At 38.8% G+C, this 18,959-nt stretch overlaps 1 protein-coding gene across 2 annotated transcripts in view; it reads left to right on the forward strand.

Moving 5' to 3' along the window:
• Positions 1-17,507, forward strand: part of LOC5565398 (myosin heavy chain, cardiac muscle isoform) — a 37,290-nt gene extending 19,783 nt beyond the window's left edge. For both annotated transcript variants that reach the window (XM_001649646.2, XM_021845284.1), the window contains exons 3-6: positions 2,308-2,444; positions 2,505-2,632; positions 2,702-2,753; positions 17,222-17,507. In XM_001649646.2, the coding sequence (XP_001649696.2) occupies positions 2,308-2,444; positions 2,505-2,632; positions 2,702-2,753; positions 17,222-17,344 (440 nt within the window). In that variant the 3' untranslated portion in view covers positions 17,345-17,507. The remainder of the gene's footprint in view (positions 1-2,307; positions 2,445-2,504; positions 2,633-2,701; positions 2,754-17,221) is intronic.
• Positions 17,508-18,959: the final 1,452 nt, after the last annotated feature.

The raw sequence follows: 18,959 nt of genomic DNA on the forward strand, positions 1-18,959 counted from the left end.
AGTCCTTGGAGTAAATATCACAAAATTATTGACGCACTGGTCGATAACGGAACAAAATGTTGAAACTGCATGTCAGTATCATTCTCCAGTCAAAGTGATGAATTCATTGCTGCTGTATTGATTGCTTGATTGCGAAGACAGATAGATGTTCGACGAAGCAGGTAGTTCGATTTTTTCACTGCGTTCGGATCTGTTTTGTACATTTTCGATCCATTTGGATTACACTTCCTAACGGCTGGTCACTGCACCATTTATGATCGCGCACGGGTGGGACATTTCTTCCTACGTTGTGTTTGGGTAATTATTAGATACATTTACGTTTGACCGTCCGGCCATGGCGGAGGTATAGAATCAACTGGCTTTTATTGAGCAGATAGCAGATACAACACATCAGCAGATGAATGTAGTGGGGCAACACATTTGCACAAACAGAGGCTTTAGTATACTGCTACTACTAGACTTATCCGAGGCATTTGGTACCATACCTCACACTAAACTAATAAATAAACTTCAAGTGAAATTAAACTTCTCTCCTACCACCGCGAGCCTGATTGAATCATATCTGTACGGTAGGAGACAAACGGTGTTCTGTGGTGATCTTTGTTATAACAGCGTTGAGGTGCCCTCTGGTGTACCGCAAGGTTCAGTCCTCGGTCCTCTACTCTTCAGCTGTCACATCAGTACCTATTGCTTTACACAAATCCATGAAGACGATGTAGAGCTCTACATTGCTCGGTTTGGTCCTTGTACACAAAAACTTGTTCGAATGATAAATTATGACCTTGAACGTGTAGCAGATTGGTCGAGGCGCAACAACCTTCGTGTGAATCCAGCAAAAAGTAAGGCTTTGTTCATCACTAGAAGACGTCGTACCGCTGGTAGTTCTATTGTACCTGGAATCGTGATGGATGGTCAAAACATCGATTGGTCAGATAGAGCTTTAGGATTCATTTTCCAAAATTACTTGCAGTGGGATGGACTGATTGCACAACAATGTGGAAAGATTTATGGCAGCCTGCAAACGCTTTTGGTGTCTCCGACAAAGCTGTTTCAAACAGCATTTTGTACAATCAGTGTCAAGACCCCAACCTTGTAGAGTTCATAAAGTTGAATTTCTTTATCACTTTTGGGGGGATGGATCAAAATGCTGAATATGTACATAAAAAGAAGCGCATTTACTAATTGAAAAACTTTCTAGAATGTTAAGAGCGCTAAAATTACGTTATCTCCCACAGTGCATTCACTAGCTGGGCTCAAGTGCCGTATTGCTTGACGAAGCCAATATCACATGATGATTACATAGAATTGTGATACATAAGGTAATCATGATGATAACAAGTTCCAAAAATAATTGAATCTAGTCAATCAGAGCAAGAAAGCTTCATTAGAACATGAGAAATTTATTTCATGACGTTTTTCCATCCTTTGTAAGGAGAAGTTTTATTGTGCGGCATGCGACTATTGGTGCAAGTAAGCTAATTTTTGCGAAGGCTTAGTTATTCATATGACTTTAAACCTTTAAACACCGTAAAAAATATCATGTGATTTTACGACTTTTGGATACACATAAAAAAGCGAGTCAAATTATGTAAATTTGTGTCACATTTTAGACACAACAGCGTCTGATTCAGGCAATGCCTATCATAGTGACATTGTTTTCGTGTCCTTTAACATTAGTATTTTTATTTTCCTTAGCCATTCATAAACAATCTTTAATTATGTTAAAACTTTTTGACAACTGTCTGATTTCGATTTTCATAATGTTTCGAAGGTTTTCAGAAAAAAAGGGTAAATGTAATTAGATCATAATAATCCTATAAAATAGTCAAGTTTTTCAACTTGAAATTGATTTCTTGTATGTTCCTTTTCATTGGATCGACTCGTAGGTGTCAACAGCCTTATTTAAGTACCAAGTGGTTTCGGTTCACCAAGCCACAACTTTGTCACTTAATGTACGGCAAGCCTCCACCGAGAAAACAAAAATAAGAAGAAAGTAGAGTGCGCAAAAAAAAACTGCTCTCCTTATTCACCTTCTAGAGCACAAATCGAACCTCCCAAATCAGGTCAAAAGAGAATGCACCGACCGACCAGTCAGCATGACATCAACCTCTGGCGCTGCTCTACGACTGACTGTTGTCTTGCCGGTCAAGTATAGCCCAAAGTCCCAAGAAGGTCTCGCCGAAGTCTGTCTCTGTTGGTAGATTGAATCGAAACCATTGAAGGCTGCCCCCAAACCGACTCGCGGCCGGTGCTCTTTAATTACGCAAATTTCGATTTATGACGCATTTGTCTTCTTGTATGTTGCAGGTACGATCTCCGACATCGGGAAAAAGAAAGAATATGAAAAACGATGTCAAGAGCTGCAGAGCAGGTGCGATGAACTGCGGAAAGACCTGACCGGAGCTTACGCTATCATCGATGATCTGGAATTCGAGCTGGAAAGCGTATGGTTGAGGACAGAAGAGTCTCGGAATTGTTCTGAAATCGGTTTTGTTTTTCCGTAGATTGACTACTTAGAAGACGAAAACGACCGGCTACAACAGGAAGTCAAAAGTTTAAGGTCCAAACTGCAAGATCAATCTCCGCTGGCGCTTGCGGGTGCAGCATCCACTGAGTTGTCCGAATCGAAAAGGTTAGATCCCATTACGCTACTGGGGTTTTAAATAACGAGCATTAAATTAAGTGGCTATTTTATTTGCAGCACGCCGTCCGAGATAGAGCAATCTGATGCCGATTCTTCGGTTACAATTAAGGTGAGTTAGGTTTGCAAATTCGAAGAGAATCCTGGTTTAGAAATCTTGAAACAGGATTCTTTGGAACAGGATTCAATTCGAGTCCTGAAACAGGATTCTCTTCGAATCCTGGAGTGGGATTCTCTTCGAATCCTGGAGCAGAATTCTCTTCGAATCCTGGAGTAGGATTCTCTTCGAATTTTGAAGCAGGATTCTCTTTGAATCCTGGAGCAGGGTTCTTTTCGAATCCAGCAACAGGATTCGAATAGAATCCTGCTCCAGGACTCGAATATAATCCTGCTCCAGAATTCGAAGAGAATCCTGCTCCAGGGTTCGAAGAGAATCCCGCTCCAGGATTCGAAAAGAATCCTGCTTCAGGATTCTAAGAGAATCCTGCTTCAGCTGGGATTCGAAGAGAACCCCACTCTAGGATGTGAAGAGAATCTTGTCTCTCCTGCTGCAGAACTCTCCAGGGTTCAAAGGGAATCCTGCTCCAGGATTTGAAGAGACTCCTGCTCCTGGATTCGAAGAGAATCCTGTTTCAGGACTCGAAGAGAATCCTGCTCAAGGATCCAAAAATATCCCTGCTGAAGGATTTGAAAATAATCTTGCTTCATAGTTGCCTATTAGTGTTAACCTCTAGTCTAATTCAATCTTTAAAAAATGTGTTTATCACAATTAAGCTTGAAATTAATTCCGAATAATGCATGCCATGGTGTGGCTACACAATGACCATTAAAAATTCGTTAACGTTCAACGCTCCGACATCGTAATCATCGTCATCATCAAAACTTCCAAAGCAGTTTTTTTGTTCAAAACAAAAAATATTCAATGAAAATATATTCACTGTGTTTTGTTTGGAGAATAGAATACAGTGAACACATTTTCCTGTAAATTTTCTTGATTTTGAACGAAAAAAACTGGTTTTGAAAATTCCGAAATCAATGACGGATCCTGCCCCCTTAAATCCACTAGCTCTCCTTAGATCATCTCAATCACGATCGGGTATGATGTCTGCTATTAAACCAGCAGCTACGATTTCTGTTATTCATTCAATCCAATGTTCATACAATTTGTTCAATTGATTAATTCGAACCTCCGTTTCGGAAGTGGTAATGTTTGCACTTAGACTAATTATGTCGCTTGCTTCTACGACGTTTTTTTGCAGCGCAAATCGTTTTACGCTCAAGACAATCAATTCGCAAGGAGGTACCAACGGATTAAAACGTTTGCCATGGGCTGCGGTCGTGCTGAACGCACAGCCAAACAAGCAACATAAAAAAAACTCTTGTTATGCAGCGAAGGCACCACCAATGAATGACTGTGGGGTGTAGGACATGCTCGAGAATGGACCCCTCAGGGGCACTTGCCGATTTATTTTTGGCACTGAATCATTTTTACATGGGCTGTTACCGAGTGTTGACGTTGACCCAAACCGTCACCACAGCAGTGGAATCAACCTTGAACGCACGATCTGGGGTCACACCTTCGCTTGGTGAGTCGTTGGGTCAACCGCAAAGTGCTAATATGTTTGTTGAGTGTAGTTTACGGATGCGGGGCAATCGGAAAAAAAAGACCTTGCCGAGAATTGTGATGTAGCCACTAAGGTGGAAGGGAAAGAATTTACGGTGAAGCCGGTGAAAAAACACATGTTACGAATAGTGTATACCTTCTATATCAACAGTGATTCATGGTAAAATTCCAATAAATTAGGAATGTATTTACTGGAAAGTGTGAAAGACCATTTGAACTTTTGACATGTTCAAATAGAGATACCATAACTCTCTCTTTGTTTGTTAATCCTTCAATAGTATCATTTCAAACATTGCATTCTTTTCTTATAACTAGGTGTTCTTTGTTAGGCCGCAACACTATCATCCTAATTTGGTAGAACTGAAATAAACTTTTATAATCATTTTGTAAATTATAATACATTTCATTTGCCGTACCAGTTCAGATTTTTTCCAGGTAATTTGATTTTACCTGCTTATAAGAGAAAGAAAAACAGCAATTAACCTTAATATAACCTTAACCTTAACCTAAATATATAACGCATTAATCGTGGCAATAGAAGATTGAAATGATTTTTGCCTGAAATTATTTATTATTTTATTTGACATTTGTTCTAATGTTTCAACATTGGATATTCTATATAACTCATTGGTACTATACCAGGGAGGAAGTGTCAGAATCATTTTCAAAATATTATTTTTAATTCTCTGCAGAGCTTTCTTCCTGGTATCACAACAGCTAGTCCATATTGGTACAGCATACAACTTGGCTGGCCTGAACATTTCTTTGAATATCAATAGCTTTTTCTTAAGAAAAAGTTTTGATTTTCTATTAATAAGGGGATAGAGACATTTTACATATTCGTTGCATTTGGCTTGAAAGCCCGCAATGTGATTTTTGAAAGTTAAATTCTTATCTCGCATGAGCCCTAGATACTTAACTTCATCTGACCAATTTATTGGATCCCCTCTCATCGTGACAACATGCCTACTTGAAGGTTCCAAATAAAGAGCTTTTGGTTTATGTGGGAGTACTATTAGTTGACCTTTGGAAGCATTAGGAGAAATCTTTTATTTTTGCAAATATGAAGACAAAATATCCAAACTTTAAACCTTCATGCCAAACACTGTCGAATGCTTTTTCTATGTCTAGAAGAACAAGACCAGTAGAATAGCCTTCAGATTTGATGGAACGGATCAAATTTGTTACACATAAAAGTTGATGAGTGGTCCATGGTGGAATCCGAACTGTTCATTGGCAAAAATTTAATTTTCGTTGATGTGGACAATCATTCTGTCCAAAATGACCTTTTCAAAAAGTTCACTGATGGAGTAAAGCAATCTGATTGGACGATAGCTAGAAGCTTCTGCAGGATTTATATCTGGTGTTGAAGTTGGTCTAGAAGCTCGAATAACAGATTTCTCGTTTCGGCCATGACCGATAGTATCAAACTGGTCACGAACGCTTTGGAAGCAAAACGAACCATCTTGTTGTACGCCGTGGCAAGGATCTGCAGAGTTGCTGGCCCTCGTTGACTCACCAGCCGTATCCCATAACTCAGCTTAGCACTTACAAGGGCAGAACTAACCTGCATCAAAATAGATCGATTGCTACGGGGAAGCTTGGCCTCGATCATTTTCAAAATCCGAAGTAAAGACACGCACGCATTCTTCATTGTTTGACAGTAAGGTTTGAACGTTAATGCTGATTCCAAGGTACCGTAAAACGGGGTAACTTTGATAGTTTTTTCGAAGAAAACTTGATTATTTTTGCATGCTGTTTCAAAGATTTACAATTTATATTTTTAAAACAAGTACTGGCATCCTAGCTATCGATTACAGTCGATAAATTGGCAAAAGATTCATTATGAATGGATATATAATTTTTCATATAATCGAAAGTTGGTTTTCTGTTTTGGGGTAACTTTGATAATGGAGTATGATTCGAACAAAATTGAATGAATAACGAACATTTGTAGGGCATTACATACCTCTAGGCGTTTAACGTTATATGGAAATTTCTGACTTAGATTACAAAAATGGTCCCAGTTTGTGAATATGCTTTTCGCTAAGAGATTTGAGACCGTATTCAAGTTCTATGATAACAAGGCTGTCAAAAATAAGTGGCCAACTATTCAAAACTACACCAAATAGTGATCGTAGAACAGATTGTTTGTAAGCGTTTTGAAAATGCTAAATTGTGTAAATTTTTTAAATTCGTATAAAAAGCCTAAAATGTTCTTGATTCAAATGAAAACCGCTCTTACATGAAGTGTCATACTAATATTCTTTAGTTTTGCATTCGTTTTGCATAACTGATTAACAGAAATTATGATATTTCATTTGGTATGCGGTGGGTTTACGCACTATCAAAGTTACCCGCATTATCAAAGTTACCCCGTTTTACGGTAATTCCCAGGATCTTCAATCGGTTGGTCTTCGGAACTGTGGTTTGATCGATGGAGGCGCGCTTTCGAACTGCAATAGAAACTTTGCCGCAGTTATGTTGACTCCAACGATCTTCGACCTGTTGTCGACTGCTTTCACGGCTGCCTGAAGTTTCTTGAATACCGTAATCCGGGGTAACATTGATCAGCGGGGTAAAATTGATTGCAATGTAAAGTAAAGCTCGAATCAACATTTGTTGATGAAACATTTTCAATGCATGAATGGCGATTCTCTTTCTTCTAATCATGAGCTAATAAACAATAAGGTTTTTGCGAAAATAAAGTTGTGTTCATGCGTAATTTTTTTCAACTTTTGTAAACAATGATTTTCATGATTATGGATGACACCATAAAAGAATCATGTCTCACATGAGTTCTGTAAACGATATGAGCAAGAGAAATGCGGTTGTTACTAAAAATGACATCGCCGAAAACGACTCCGTTGTCAAAATTTTCATAAATATGTTCAATAAAACATAATTCACAAACTATTATAAAGCGTGAAGAATTTCCTTAGGAAATTGCATACATTTAGGCGTATTCCACAATTCAAGGTGTTTTTAATTTTAAAATAACTCAAAAAGTAAATGACTTATAAGAGTTTGACCTTCATATTCGGCTTCAGGGACCATGATTTTAGTAAGTAATGATATTTTCAATATTACCGAACGATGTTTTCATGGTGTGATCAATGTTACCCCATATCAGCTAAATCAAAAACTCACTTAAATCATTTTTTAAACATGCTTTAAACTTTCAGAAAACAAAATACAGTACATAATTACGAACAATGGGTGGCAGTACTTGTTTTAAAAATATAAAATTTGCAACACATGCATTTTCAAATCAAATGTTTAAGAAATATTCAAAAAAATGATCAATGTTACCCCGGATTACGGTACCGCTTCATATTTCGCTCTACAAGCATCTCATCGGCGTATAGAAGAATTTCGACTCCGATTTTGCAGCGAGGATCAGCGTCACGGATAGCACTGAACCCTATGACACCCCGTTCTCCAGCCTGTTCGAGGGACAATCGTCCTCCTACAGCCACTTGTTGGGTTCGCTCCGAGAGGAAGTTTTGCAGTATGTTGATCATGCAACCTCGTATTCTTATATCCTACGCTTTTAATAAATCTAGGAAAGCTATCAAGTAGCGATCTCTCTAGCTCAGCGAAGTAGTTGTCAGTGCCTCGTCCTGCACGAAAGGCGTGCTGACGTTTCACAAGCCGACCACTAGACTCTAGCTCCGTGATCAATCGCCGGTTGAAGATCCGTTCAAACAACTTCGCTATGCAGCTAGTGAGCGACATTGGCTGGACGGCAGCTAGAGCGAAATCCTGGCAATTCAGGAAGGAGAAGTTGAAGAAGAGGTAGCCTATCAAAACTGCATCTGTTGAGACACTTCGCCTTTTGTCGAGAACCCATAGAAGTTCTTCTAGGTTGATATTGATGATGTACACTCGCCGGTGTAAGGCGAAAAATCCTTGAACTCCTGTTCAGCTGCCGATCTCACTATTTGGAAAGATGGAGTTTAGCTTGAAGTCGCAGATCTCTCACTTTAACCCGTTAACGCCCAAAGTATCTCACAATTGGAATTCAGCTCAGTTTTCGTTATTCATAGTCGTATTCCCATAAATTAAACCTTATTTCACCAAAAAATTTCAAGTCTATGGTGGAGATCGTTTTCGAAGATACCAAATTTTTCATCACAGGACTTCAATATAGGCGAATGAAATATTTGCCGACTAGTGCCATCATGAGAATGACTTCCGAAATAAGAATGATTTAGGCGAATAGCTTTCTTTGGATTTATTCAGTGGACTGATATATAAGCGAATAAAATGTTTGCCCAGTAGGTGATTTCCGAAGTAATAAGTCTCCATGCAAATAGGTCTCATTTAGTTCTTCAACTTTGTCAAAGACTCTAACTTTGTATTCAATCACTGAATTGAGATATAAGCAAATAATATGTTTGTCTACTAGCGCCACCTTGGTAGAGTTTTTCAAACTACTGTTTCTGGGCGAATAGATCCCATTTAGTTGAACACTTTTGTCGAAGACACCAATTTCGAATCTCATCGCTGAACTAAGATATATAAAAAATTGACCACTAGCGCCACATTTTGTGTGTTTTCCGAACTAATAAGTTTCTAGGTGAATAGGATTCATTTAGTTGTTCAACATTGTCCAAGATACAAACTTTGTATCTAATCACTTGACACAAAATAAATCTTTGCCCACTAGCGCCATCTAGTGAATGTTTTCCGAACTAATAAGTTTTCGGGTGAATAGATCTCATTTAGTTGAACACATTTGTCGAAGACACCAATGTCGTATCTCATCACTGAACTGAGATATGAACAATCAAAATATTCGACCATTAGCGCCATCTTTTGAGTGTTTTCCGAGCTAATAAGGTTTTAGGCGAATAGGTCTCATTTAGTTGATCAACTTTATCGACGACACCAATTTTGTATCTAATAACTGGACTAAGATATAAGCAAATGAAGTTTTGGATCACTAGCGCCATTTTGGGAGCGTTTTCGGAATTTATAAGGTTCTATGCAAGACACCATTTTTGTATCTCATAACTGGACTAAGATATAAGCAAATAAAGTTTTGGCTCACTAGCGCCATCTTAGGAGTGTTTTCCGAATTTATAAGGTTCTATGCAAATAGGTATTATTTAGTTGTGTAACCTTTGTCGAAGACACCATTTTTGTATCTCGTAACTGGACTTAGATATAAGCAAATATAGTTTTGGCTCACTAGCGCCATCTTGGGAGTGTTTTCCGAATTTATAAGGTTCTGTGCAAATTGGTATTATTTAGTTGTTCAACTTTGTCGAAGACACCAATTTTGTATCTCATCGCTGGACTGAGATATAAACGAAGCAAATATTTGTACGTCGGAAAGTTGTTTCATATGTTGCTTATATATGCAACATTTGTTGGCGTCCGTGCGCCACCTGGTGAGTTAATTCTGAATTAAAATAATTACCAAGTGGAAGTCAGCAGTCCTGTGATCAACTTTGCAGAAGACAGTTTTCTCGTAAACCTCTTTATTTTCAAGATATTTGCACTACAAGTACTGTCCTATTTATAGGACGCTGGCGTTCGGGGCTTCTGTCCTATTTTTAGGACGCTGGGCGGATATTGGTTAATACGTCGCCAGTTCTTCTTCAGTCCGTAAACCCGTTCGTTTACTTGAATATAACTAATTGCTCGCTGCAGTCGGCGGCCGTGTAATGTGTTCAACGTGTTCGAGGGATGGGCTTCTTCGCTGCTGCTATAAGCTTTTCCGTAAAGTTCTCTACGTCTCACTCGCCATCTGGGTGAATGGTTTCTGCTGTGATGCCACCAATCAGCTCGATCATAAAGCCACTTTTGACGTAACGTTTGATGATTGTACTACCCGGGTATGGACGCCACAATCGTAAAGTGATCGCTCTTGTATGTTTCCGACAAGGTCCACCAGGTGATTCTACACCATTATTCCGAATGACATTACCCCTAATGCTATTGGTACGTATGCCATCACCCCGAATTCCATATCCCCGGACGATCCATTATCCCGAATGACATTACATTACATTACAATTAAAATATCACGGGCCAATGTAATTCAAAGTAATTATACTTTCGGGGCAACAGCATTCGATGTATTGGAATTATAATTGGGTTGATGGAATTCGGTGGCATTTTCGATACGAGTATTAGAACCATCGTTAAAAGGAAAATAACCATCATCGTTTTACAAATTTTCAAAACCAGTTTTTTTGCTCAAAATTGAAGCAATGCTCAAGAAAATCTATCATTGCATTGTACTTGCTATCTGAAATACGATGATAGATTTTCATAGGGATCAATTGAAATTTGAACAAAAAAAAAACTAGTTTTCAAATTGTGATGATTGAAAGATGCATTCTTGAGCCTTAAAGATCACCAATGAATTGGTTATGTAGAGTTGTATCGGAAATATACCAGCCAAGCGTATTCGACTGGGAAAGACCCCACGTGAGATGGTTCGCGTTAATGTTTCCCATAAATCGAGCTTCTAGCTACTCAAAAAGGTTTCAAAAAGGTGTGGTTTGGATTCTACCCCATTACCCCGAATCCCATCACCTCGAATTCCATTACCCCGAATGTGCCGTTACCCCGAATTCCATCACCCCGAATGCTATTTCCCCGAATTCACAATTATCTTGCCATGATGATATTGATGACATTTCCCCATGATTTTTAAATTCGGGGTAATGTCATTCGGGGTGATGGGTCGTTGGGGGTTTTGGAATTCGGGGGTAATGGCGTTCGGGTTAATGGCATTCGGGGTAATGGGATTCGGGGTAATGGGGTAGAATCGTGGTTTGACATTTATTTGCCTTCAGTGTGATATACACTGAAACAACGATCACCTGGATAGGTGCGAAGATGCGTACAGCGACGAAATGGAGGTGTTGATCTGTACCTACACGCTAGAAGAGTATGCTTTCCTAGATAGCAAGGCCTACTCCGTGTTGCCAGTGGTGCGTGGTGTTTGATGCCAGCAACAGCGTGTAGGTATTGCTTACCAACGAAGTCTTGGAGAATGACATGCTCGCTGACTTTGGTCTCCTGGAGTGCTACCACGCAAGGATCGAGGTCGGCTTTGAGGAGTTTAAATTCGCTAATGTTGTCCCTTAGACCACGGATGTTCCATTGAAGAGTAAAGCAACAACCAGAACGACCATCGATGGCGATACGAGTTTCAGACGGTGAGGTTGATGATCTCATCGTGGGTATGTCAGTTGTAGGAGACAAGAGTGCCGCAATAACTTCTGCTGCTGATTGTACGTGAACGGCACTTGCATGTGGGACGCTTTGCCCCACATTGCCAGCCGCTGTCAAAACCATTGCGCTAGAACTTTCAATACCGACAACAGCCGGCACTGGGGAAGAGCTTTGTGTAATGTTCGTTCAATGAGTTCTGGAAGGACCTTCTCCGGGGGATGGGAAAGCGAGATAAACTGGATGAATACCAGGCGCGGCGGTATTTGTTTGGCGTCTTGCCCCACAGTACCAGTCATTGCTGAAACTACTACACGACTGTTTCCAGAAACACCGACAATAGAAATGCCGGCACTGGTGATGGCGAAAGCCTTTGTAAAGTATCGTCGGTGTTCTCATTGTTACTTACGTTGCTGTTGTTTGAGTGGTTGATGTTTTTGTGGATTTGTGATATCGTGGTGTGATCTAAGATTCCTTCGGGTACGGAGGAGAATTCGTCATTAGTGAGATGGTGTAAGACGTCTCGAATGGCTTTTTAGCTTGCTGTACTTGCGTCAGAAGAGGACTACACTTTCCCTGTTTCCGAATCTATAAATTTCGTTGTCCATATACGGGCCAGATAGCCGTAGGGGTAAACGCGCAGCTATTCAGCAAGACCAAGCTGAGGGTCGTGGGTTCGAATCCCACCGGTCGAGGATCTTTTCGGGTTGGAAATATTCTCGACTTCCCAGGGCACAGAGTATCTTCGTACCTGCCACACGAAATACGCATGCAAAAATGGACATTGGCATAGTAAGCTGTCAGCTAATAACTGTGGAAGTGCTCATAAGAACACTAAGCTGAGAAGCAGGCTCTGTCCCAGTGGGGACGTAACGCCAGAAAGAAGAAGATACGTGCGAGAATCATCAAACTTGTTTTTTAGAGTAGAATTAACGAAAACGCTGTTTAGGGGGTGTCTCCGATACCTCAGACTCTTCGCCGGAATACTTTGTATGAGGTCGTGTTCACTGAATGCGGTCTTCTTTGGTGGTGGTGGTGGACTGATTTCTGGTCAGGTAGCTGGTTTCGGGTAGTTGAACTTCGGAGATATTTCGCTGGAGAGTTGTTCTTTGATCACGTCATTGTGCCAGCCGTCATTGGGCCACTTGTTGCTCTTGGCTTTGGCGGGGCTTTTCTACGACGACGGTTTCACAGTCATGGTGTACTCGTTTTGGGTTTGACTGCTACTTTACCTGCTTCATGGAAGCCATCAGCTGCAGAATTCTCTCATCTTTTCGCTTGCTCTCTTCCTGCAGTTTTACGATCTTCTTGTCTAGCATAGCCGCCGAAAGGACAAAGCTATCGTTGCGAAAAAGATCATATTACTTGCGAAAATTGAAGATTTTTTGGTTATGTTATTTAACTAAATTTGGACAACTAAGGCAGTGGTATTTAGCATTTTGGGATCGCTGAGCATTGAAATAAAATTATCCTCACCACCAATCTGTTTGAAATCAGGATTTTATAAAATCCTTAACTTGACACTATAATTCCTACAAAAAATAGTAGAGTAAGAATTATGTTCGTCATCTTTCATTAAGTATTTATTATACAGGCCTAAACTGTGACAATTGAGCTTCTAAATGAAATTATATTTGTTTTTTTCGTCGAATGTTGAACGTGATTTGAAAATAGCAGATTTGCTTTACATGGGAAATTTTACAATTTTTGATTTCAGTTCAGTTACAACTGTGCGAGATTCTATAGCGATATATTTCTTTTTGAGCCTTTATTAATGTGTTTGTATGGATTGACCACAAGTTCAGCACTCACAGAAATATTCATAATTCTCAAATATTCCTTATATTGTATATCGGTGTTAATATCTTGATTATTATCGTAGTTGCATTGCCTAATTTTTTTTACAAGGATAAGTATTTCGACAAAACATACACATTCTGAAATTTTCAAAATATTCTGTCGTGGAAAATTGGATTTCTTCATCTTTAAGGATTGTTTTGTTTTCCAAATTTGTATTCTTGAAAATTATAGGTTTGCTTTGGTTTAGAATACCGTAAAATGGGTAACTTTTATAGTTTTTTCGAAGAAAACTTGAATATTTTGGCATGCTGTTTCAAAGAATTTTAAATTATATTTTTAAAAAATGTACTGGCATCCTACCTATCGATTGCTGTTGATAGATTGCCAAAAGATTTATTTTGAATGGATACATAATTTTCATATAATCTAAAGTCAGTTTTCTGTTCTGGGGTAACTTTGATAATGGAGTATGCATCGAACAAAATTTAATGAATTACGAACATTTGTAGGGCATTGCATAACTCTAGGCGTTCAACGTTATATTTAAATTTCTGACTAAGATTACAAAAATGGTCCCAGTTTGTGAAAATGCTTTCGCTAAGAGATTTGCGACCGTATTTAAGTTCTATGATAACTAGGCTGTCAAATATAAGTGGCCTATAGACCTATTCAAATGTCTGGAAGCTCCTCAGTCAACCAATATTTTGATTTTTCATGTAAAAATGAACTTCTGGTCGAAATGTCAGTCAATTTGGAGAAAATTTAGATGTGCTTCAAATCAATTAATTCAAATTACCGTAATCCGGGGTAACATTGATCATTTTTCTGAATGTTTCTTCAATATTTCGTTCGAAAATGCAAATGTTGCAGGTTTTATATTTTTAAAACAAGTACTACCACCCATAGCTCAAGACTATATACTGTATTTTGTTTATTGAAAGATTTAAGCATGTTGAAAAAAATGTTTTAGGCGATTTTTTGATTTAGTTGATATGGGGTAACATTGATCACCTATATAAACAACATTCGGTAATAATGAAAATGTCGTTACTTACTTAAATCATGGCCCCTGAAGCCGAATATGAAGACCAAACGCTTACAAGTCATTTACTTTTTGAGTTATTTTAAAATTAAAAACACCTCGAACCTCGGAATACGCCTAAATGTAGGCAATTTCCTAAGGGAATTTTACATTACTAACAGTAATTCAGTAATGTTGCCTAATTGAGCATACTTATAAGAGTTTTGACAACGGAATCGTTTTCGGCGATGTCATTTTAAGTAAGAATCACATTTTGCTTGCTTATATCGTTTGCAGAACTTATGTGAGACATGAATCTTCGGTAGTGTCATCCTTAACAATAAAAAATTATTATTTCGAAAAGTTGACAAATTCACGCATAAGGTAAACACAATTTTCACAAGAATATTAACTTTTATAAGCTTATGAATATAAGAAAGAGAAGCATCATTCATGATTTGGAAATGTTTCATCAATAAATGATAATACGAACTTTTGATGAGGTGAGTCATTCCGATCAATGTTACCCCGCTGATCAATGATACCCCGGATTACGGTACCTATGTTTAAACTTGCTCCAATCATAAAATCGTGTTCGGCAAAAGTTCGTAGAATTGGATAAACTACTAAGTAGAAGTATTTCCGACAAATTTTGATGTTTCGTATGGTAGTTATGATTTTTCAAAGCTTGAAAATAGCCCAAAAACACATAATTGATTTGAAGCACATCTAAATTTACTCTAAATTGAGTGAAATTTTGGCCAGAAGTTCATTTCGCAATGAAAAATCAAAGTATTGGTTGACTGGGGAGTTTCCAGACATTTTTGAAAATATGAATAGGTCTAATGCTTATGCTTCTTCGGTGGCCAACACAAGTTTTTCAACTCCAATGCTAGAATTTCAATCGCTCTGAACCGCGTCAATCCTTTCATACTGCATACGGACTGTTTAATCCATGGTTTGATCCCTTTTCCTTGCTTATGGAACCTTCGCCTGCGAGTCTCAAATGCACTGTCACATTGGGAGTTTCTCATGAGACGGCGCATGAGCCAGTGAAGATGATCGTTTGAGCTATCATTGCTACATGAGATCTAAGCACGTGCTCAAGCGCGCGATTATTTTTGTGCGTTCATGGCAAGCTGATCTCAAAGCTCTTGATATGAAGCGCGTATACATGACGTCTGCCTGAAAAACATAGGGGAAGGGGTGGTTAAAATGAACACCTTAAGGAAATCATCTTGTTTCTGATAGAAAAACGAGGAATTTGTATAGTTCTATCTCAAACAACATCAATAACAGGGATGTTATCTATAGCAACAACACAAATTCAGACTAAAATTGCTGAATTTTCACATATTTTTGTCGCTAGCAAAAAACCGATGGAAATGTTCATTTTTACCTGCACTATGTTTGGTAAAATGAACAGTTGTTGGTGGTAAAATGAACATCATTGGAAAAACGCGAGTAAAACAAATATTTCTGAAAATTTTTATTTGCTTCACCCGAAAACATATCCATTAATGATTGTAACCCATTCAAACAGAATTCCAAAAGTATCAGATTTGACCTCATATCATAACGATTACTCACCTCACTGAAAAACCTCATGTCTTCCGAGCTAAAAGTTACGTCAGTTCTAATTTTCAAAACGTGGTTTTCTTAAATCTTAGTTTTCGTTGATATTTTCACTTCAATTGACCTACGTATCAACTCGAACACTCTTATTTATGCTATAAATCGGCCCCCGTGCGTGATAAAAATTAATCGAAAATTTGTTTTTTTCTCGATAAAAGGCAAGGTGTTCATTTTTACCACCCCTGTTCATTTTACCATCACTTCCCCTACCTGTATGAAAATTTTTGATCAGGTTGGGATGGGTTGTTCGATCTTTGGGCATTTTTTTGTAATTTATTGCCTAAAGCAACATGTTAGCTGTTAATGGTCAATGATTTCATAGATTTATTATGTCTGTTTCCTGTTGACTAAGGGCTGGAAAAATAATGCCAATGTGTGTTTCTTATAACATACATATTTAGAAAACCGTGATTTCTGGGTACCGTGGAGAACATATCTAGATCAAACAATGTTTTAACTTAATTTAATCTCATTGGCGTGTTCGACAAACTTTACCAGAAAAGAATTAGCTTTTAATAGGTGGTAAAAGCAAGTGATTTTGATTAATTAGTATTGAGTTATGATTTTTCAAACCTTAAAATAAGCCTAAAAACACTTTTTCAACTTTAAGCATAGTGTAATCTTTATCAAATGAGCTAAAAATTTGACCAGACATTGTTCTTAGCATGAGAATTCAAAATATTGCTTGACCGGAAGATTTCAAGACATTTTTTCAATTATGAACAGGTCTAGTGGCCAACTATTCAAAACTACATCAAATAGTGATCGTACAACAGATTGTTTGTAAGCGTTTCGAAAATGCTAAAATTGTGGCAATTTTTACTATTCGTATAGAAAGCCTCAAATGGTCTCGATTCAGCTCTTACATGAAATGTCATACTAATATTCTTCAGTTTTGCATTAGTTTTGCTTAATCGATTAACAGAAATTATGATATTTCGTTTAGTATGTGATGGGTTACGCACTATCAAAGTTACCCGCGTTATCAAAGATAAACCGTTTTACGGTACTTAATTGAAAGCTTATTTTATTGAGAAAAGTTGAGATATTTTAAAGCATTTATAAAGTTTTCAAAACTGTCGCGGAGCATTTGCCAATGCTTGGCGGAACAATATGTGTAACAAACTGAAAACCGCTGCATTGGGGCTATTGATTCGTATACCATCCATAAAAAAACTTACATGTGAGAGTGAACTTGTTTCACATTTTTTTAGAAATTCTGTTTCTTTTGAACGGTCCCTTAGATTATCGTTTATGGTTTACGGTACATACATTTCAACGATTTTGTTTTTATTATTTTTTACAGTTCAACTCTGAAGTGGATAGCACCGACAATGGCGAAAACAGCAGAAAATCCCGACGAGACGGACTAAACAGGAAACTGTATACCTTGCACGAAAAACAGTTTGGTCACTCCTCAAGGACATAGGTTACGGTCTCAGAAGCATAATAACTGCGCCACACAACTTTTTACCCATATTTGCACTCTGAGGGTCAAACAACTGCCGGCGATGCATTTTCTCTCCGATCAATCATAGTGTTTATCCCCGGACTAAATAAATGCACCGTCTCATTATGGATTTTACCCCCTTTTCCTACACGCGTATCGATTTCAGCCACCCCTGAAGAACGCCCCGATGAAATGATCACCATTAATCACCATTATTCGCAAGTGCACACCTATTTTCGCCATTAATGAACCAAGCTTGGGACAGGTATTGTAGCCGTTCGCGATTACTATTTCCCGCGCAATCGTGTTCCCGACGACAGCCGCCGCAGACCTTGCCATGTCAATAATTTGTTTGGACAGTGGCTTTTACGTGCCAGAATGGAGGTAGCGAGTGACTCCTTCAACTCGGACCTCGACGGGATAGAAATGATTCGTCACCCCCGGGCATCCCAAGCAAATGACCAGTCAAATTTGCATAAGGTTACGTAACCCTCTGGCAAAACTGACAGTGTCGAAGAGTGTACCTACCCTTGTGTTGAACACTAGCCGGGCGGGCGGGCAAAAGGAAAACTCCTTCTATACTTGAATGCGTGCCGGCAAAATCTTGGAACAATCAATATGTGTCAGACAGGTATTGGCAATCGCGAGGTCAGCACCACCGGACGATTGTGAAAAAGGAATAATTGGCTCAAAGGAGCGTGATGGTGAACACGGTTCGAGGACGAACAACATACAAATATGCGCCGAATCAGTATTCCTGTGCTCTGTCGAAAATTTTTGAGAAACATCTCAAGCTACAAATGACAGATTACATCGAAGAGAACAGACTTTTGTAAGAGTTTCAAGCTGGGTTTCGTAAAGGACAGAGTATCAAAACCGCTATTCTCCGCGTGCATGACGCCTAGCATCCATCGTTGATAAAAGAGGCTGATCGCGCACGGGTGGGACATTTCTTCCTACGTTGTGTTTGGGTAATTAATAGATACATTTACGTTTGACCGTCCGGCCATGGCGGAGGTATAGAATCAACTGGCTTTTATTGAGCAGATAGCAGATACAACACATCAGCAGATGAATGTAGTGGGGCAACACATTTGCACAAACAGAGGCTTTAGTATACTGCTACTACTAGACTTATCCAAGGCATTTGGTACCAATACCTCACACTAAACTAATAAATAAACTTCAAGTGAAATTAAACTTCTCTCCTACCACCGCGAGCCTGATTGAATCATATCTGTACGGTAGGAGACAAACGGTGTCTGTGGTGATCTTTGTTCTAACAGCGTTGAGGTGCCCCTGGTGTACCGCAAGGTTCAGTCCTCGGTCCTCTACTCTTCAGCTGTCACATCAGTACCTATTGCTTTACACAAATCCATGAAGACGATGTAGAGCTCTACATTGCTCGGTTTGGTCCTTGTACACAAAAACTTGTTCGAATGATAAATTATGACCTTGAACGTGTAGATTGGTCGAGGCGCAACAACCTTCGTGTGAATCCAGCAAAAAGTAAGGCTTTGTTCATCACTAGAAGACGTCGTACCGCTGGTAGTTCTATTGTACCTGGAATCGTATGGATGGTCAAAACATCGAT

The sequence above is a fragment of the Aedes aegypti genome, chromosome 2 (genome assembly GCF_002204515.2).
Source record: "Aedes aegypti strain LVP_AGWG chromosome 2, AaegL5.0 Primary Assembly, whole genome shotgun sequence".
Taxonomy (NCBI): Eukaryota; Metazoa; Arthropoda; class Insecta; order Diptera; family Culicidae; genus Aedes; species Aedes aegypti.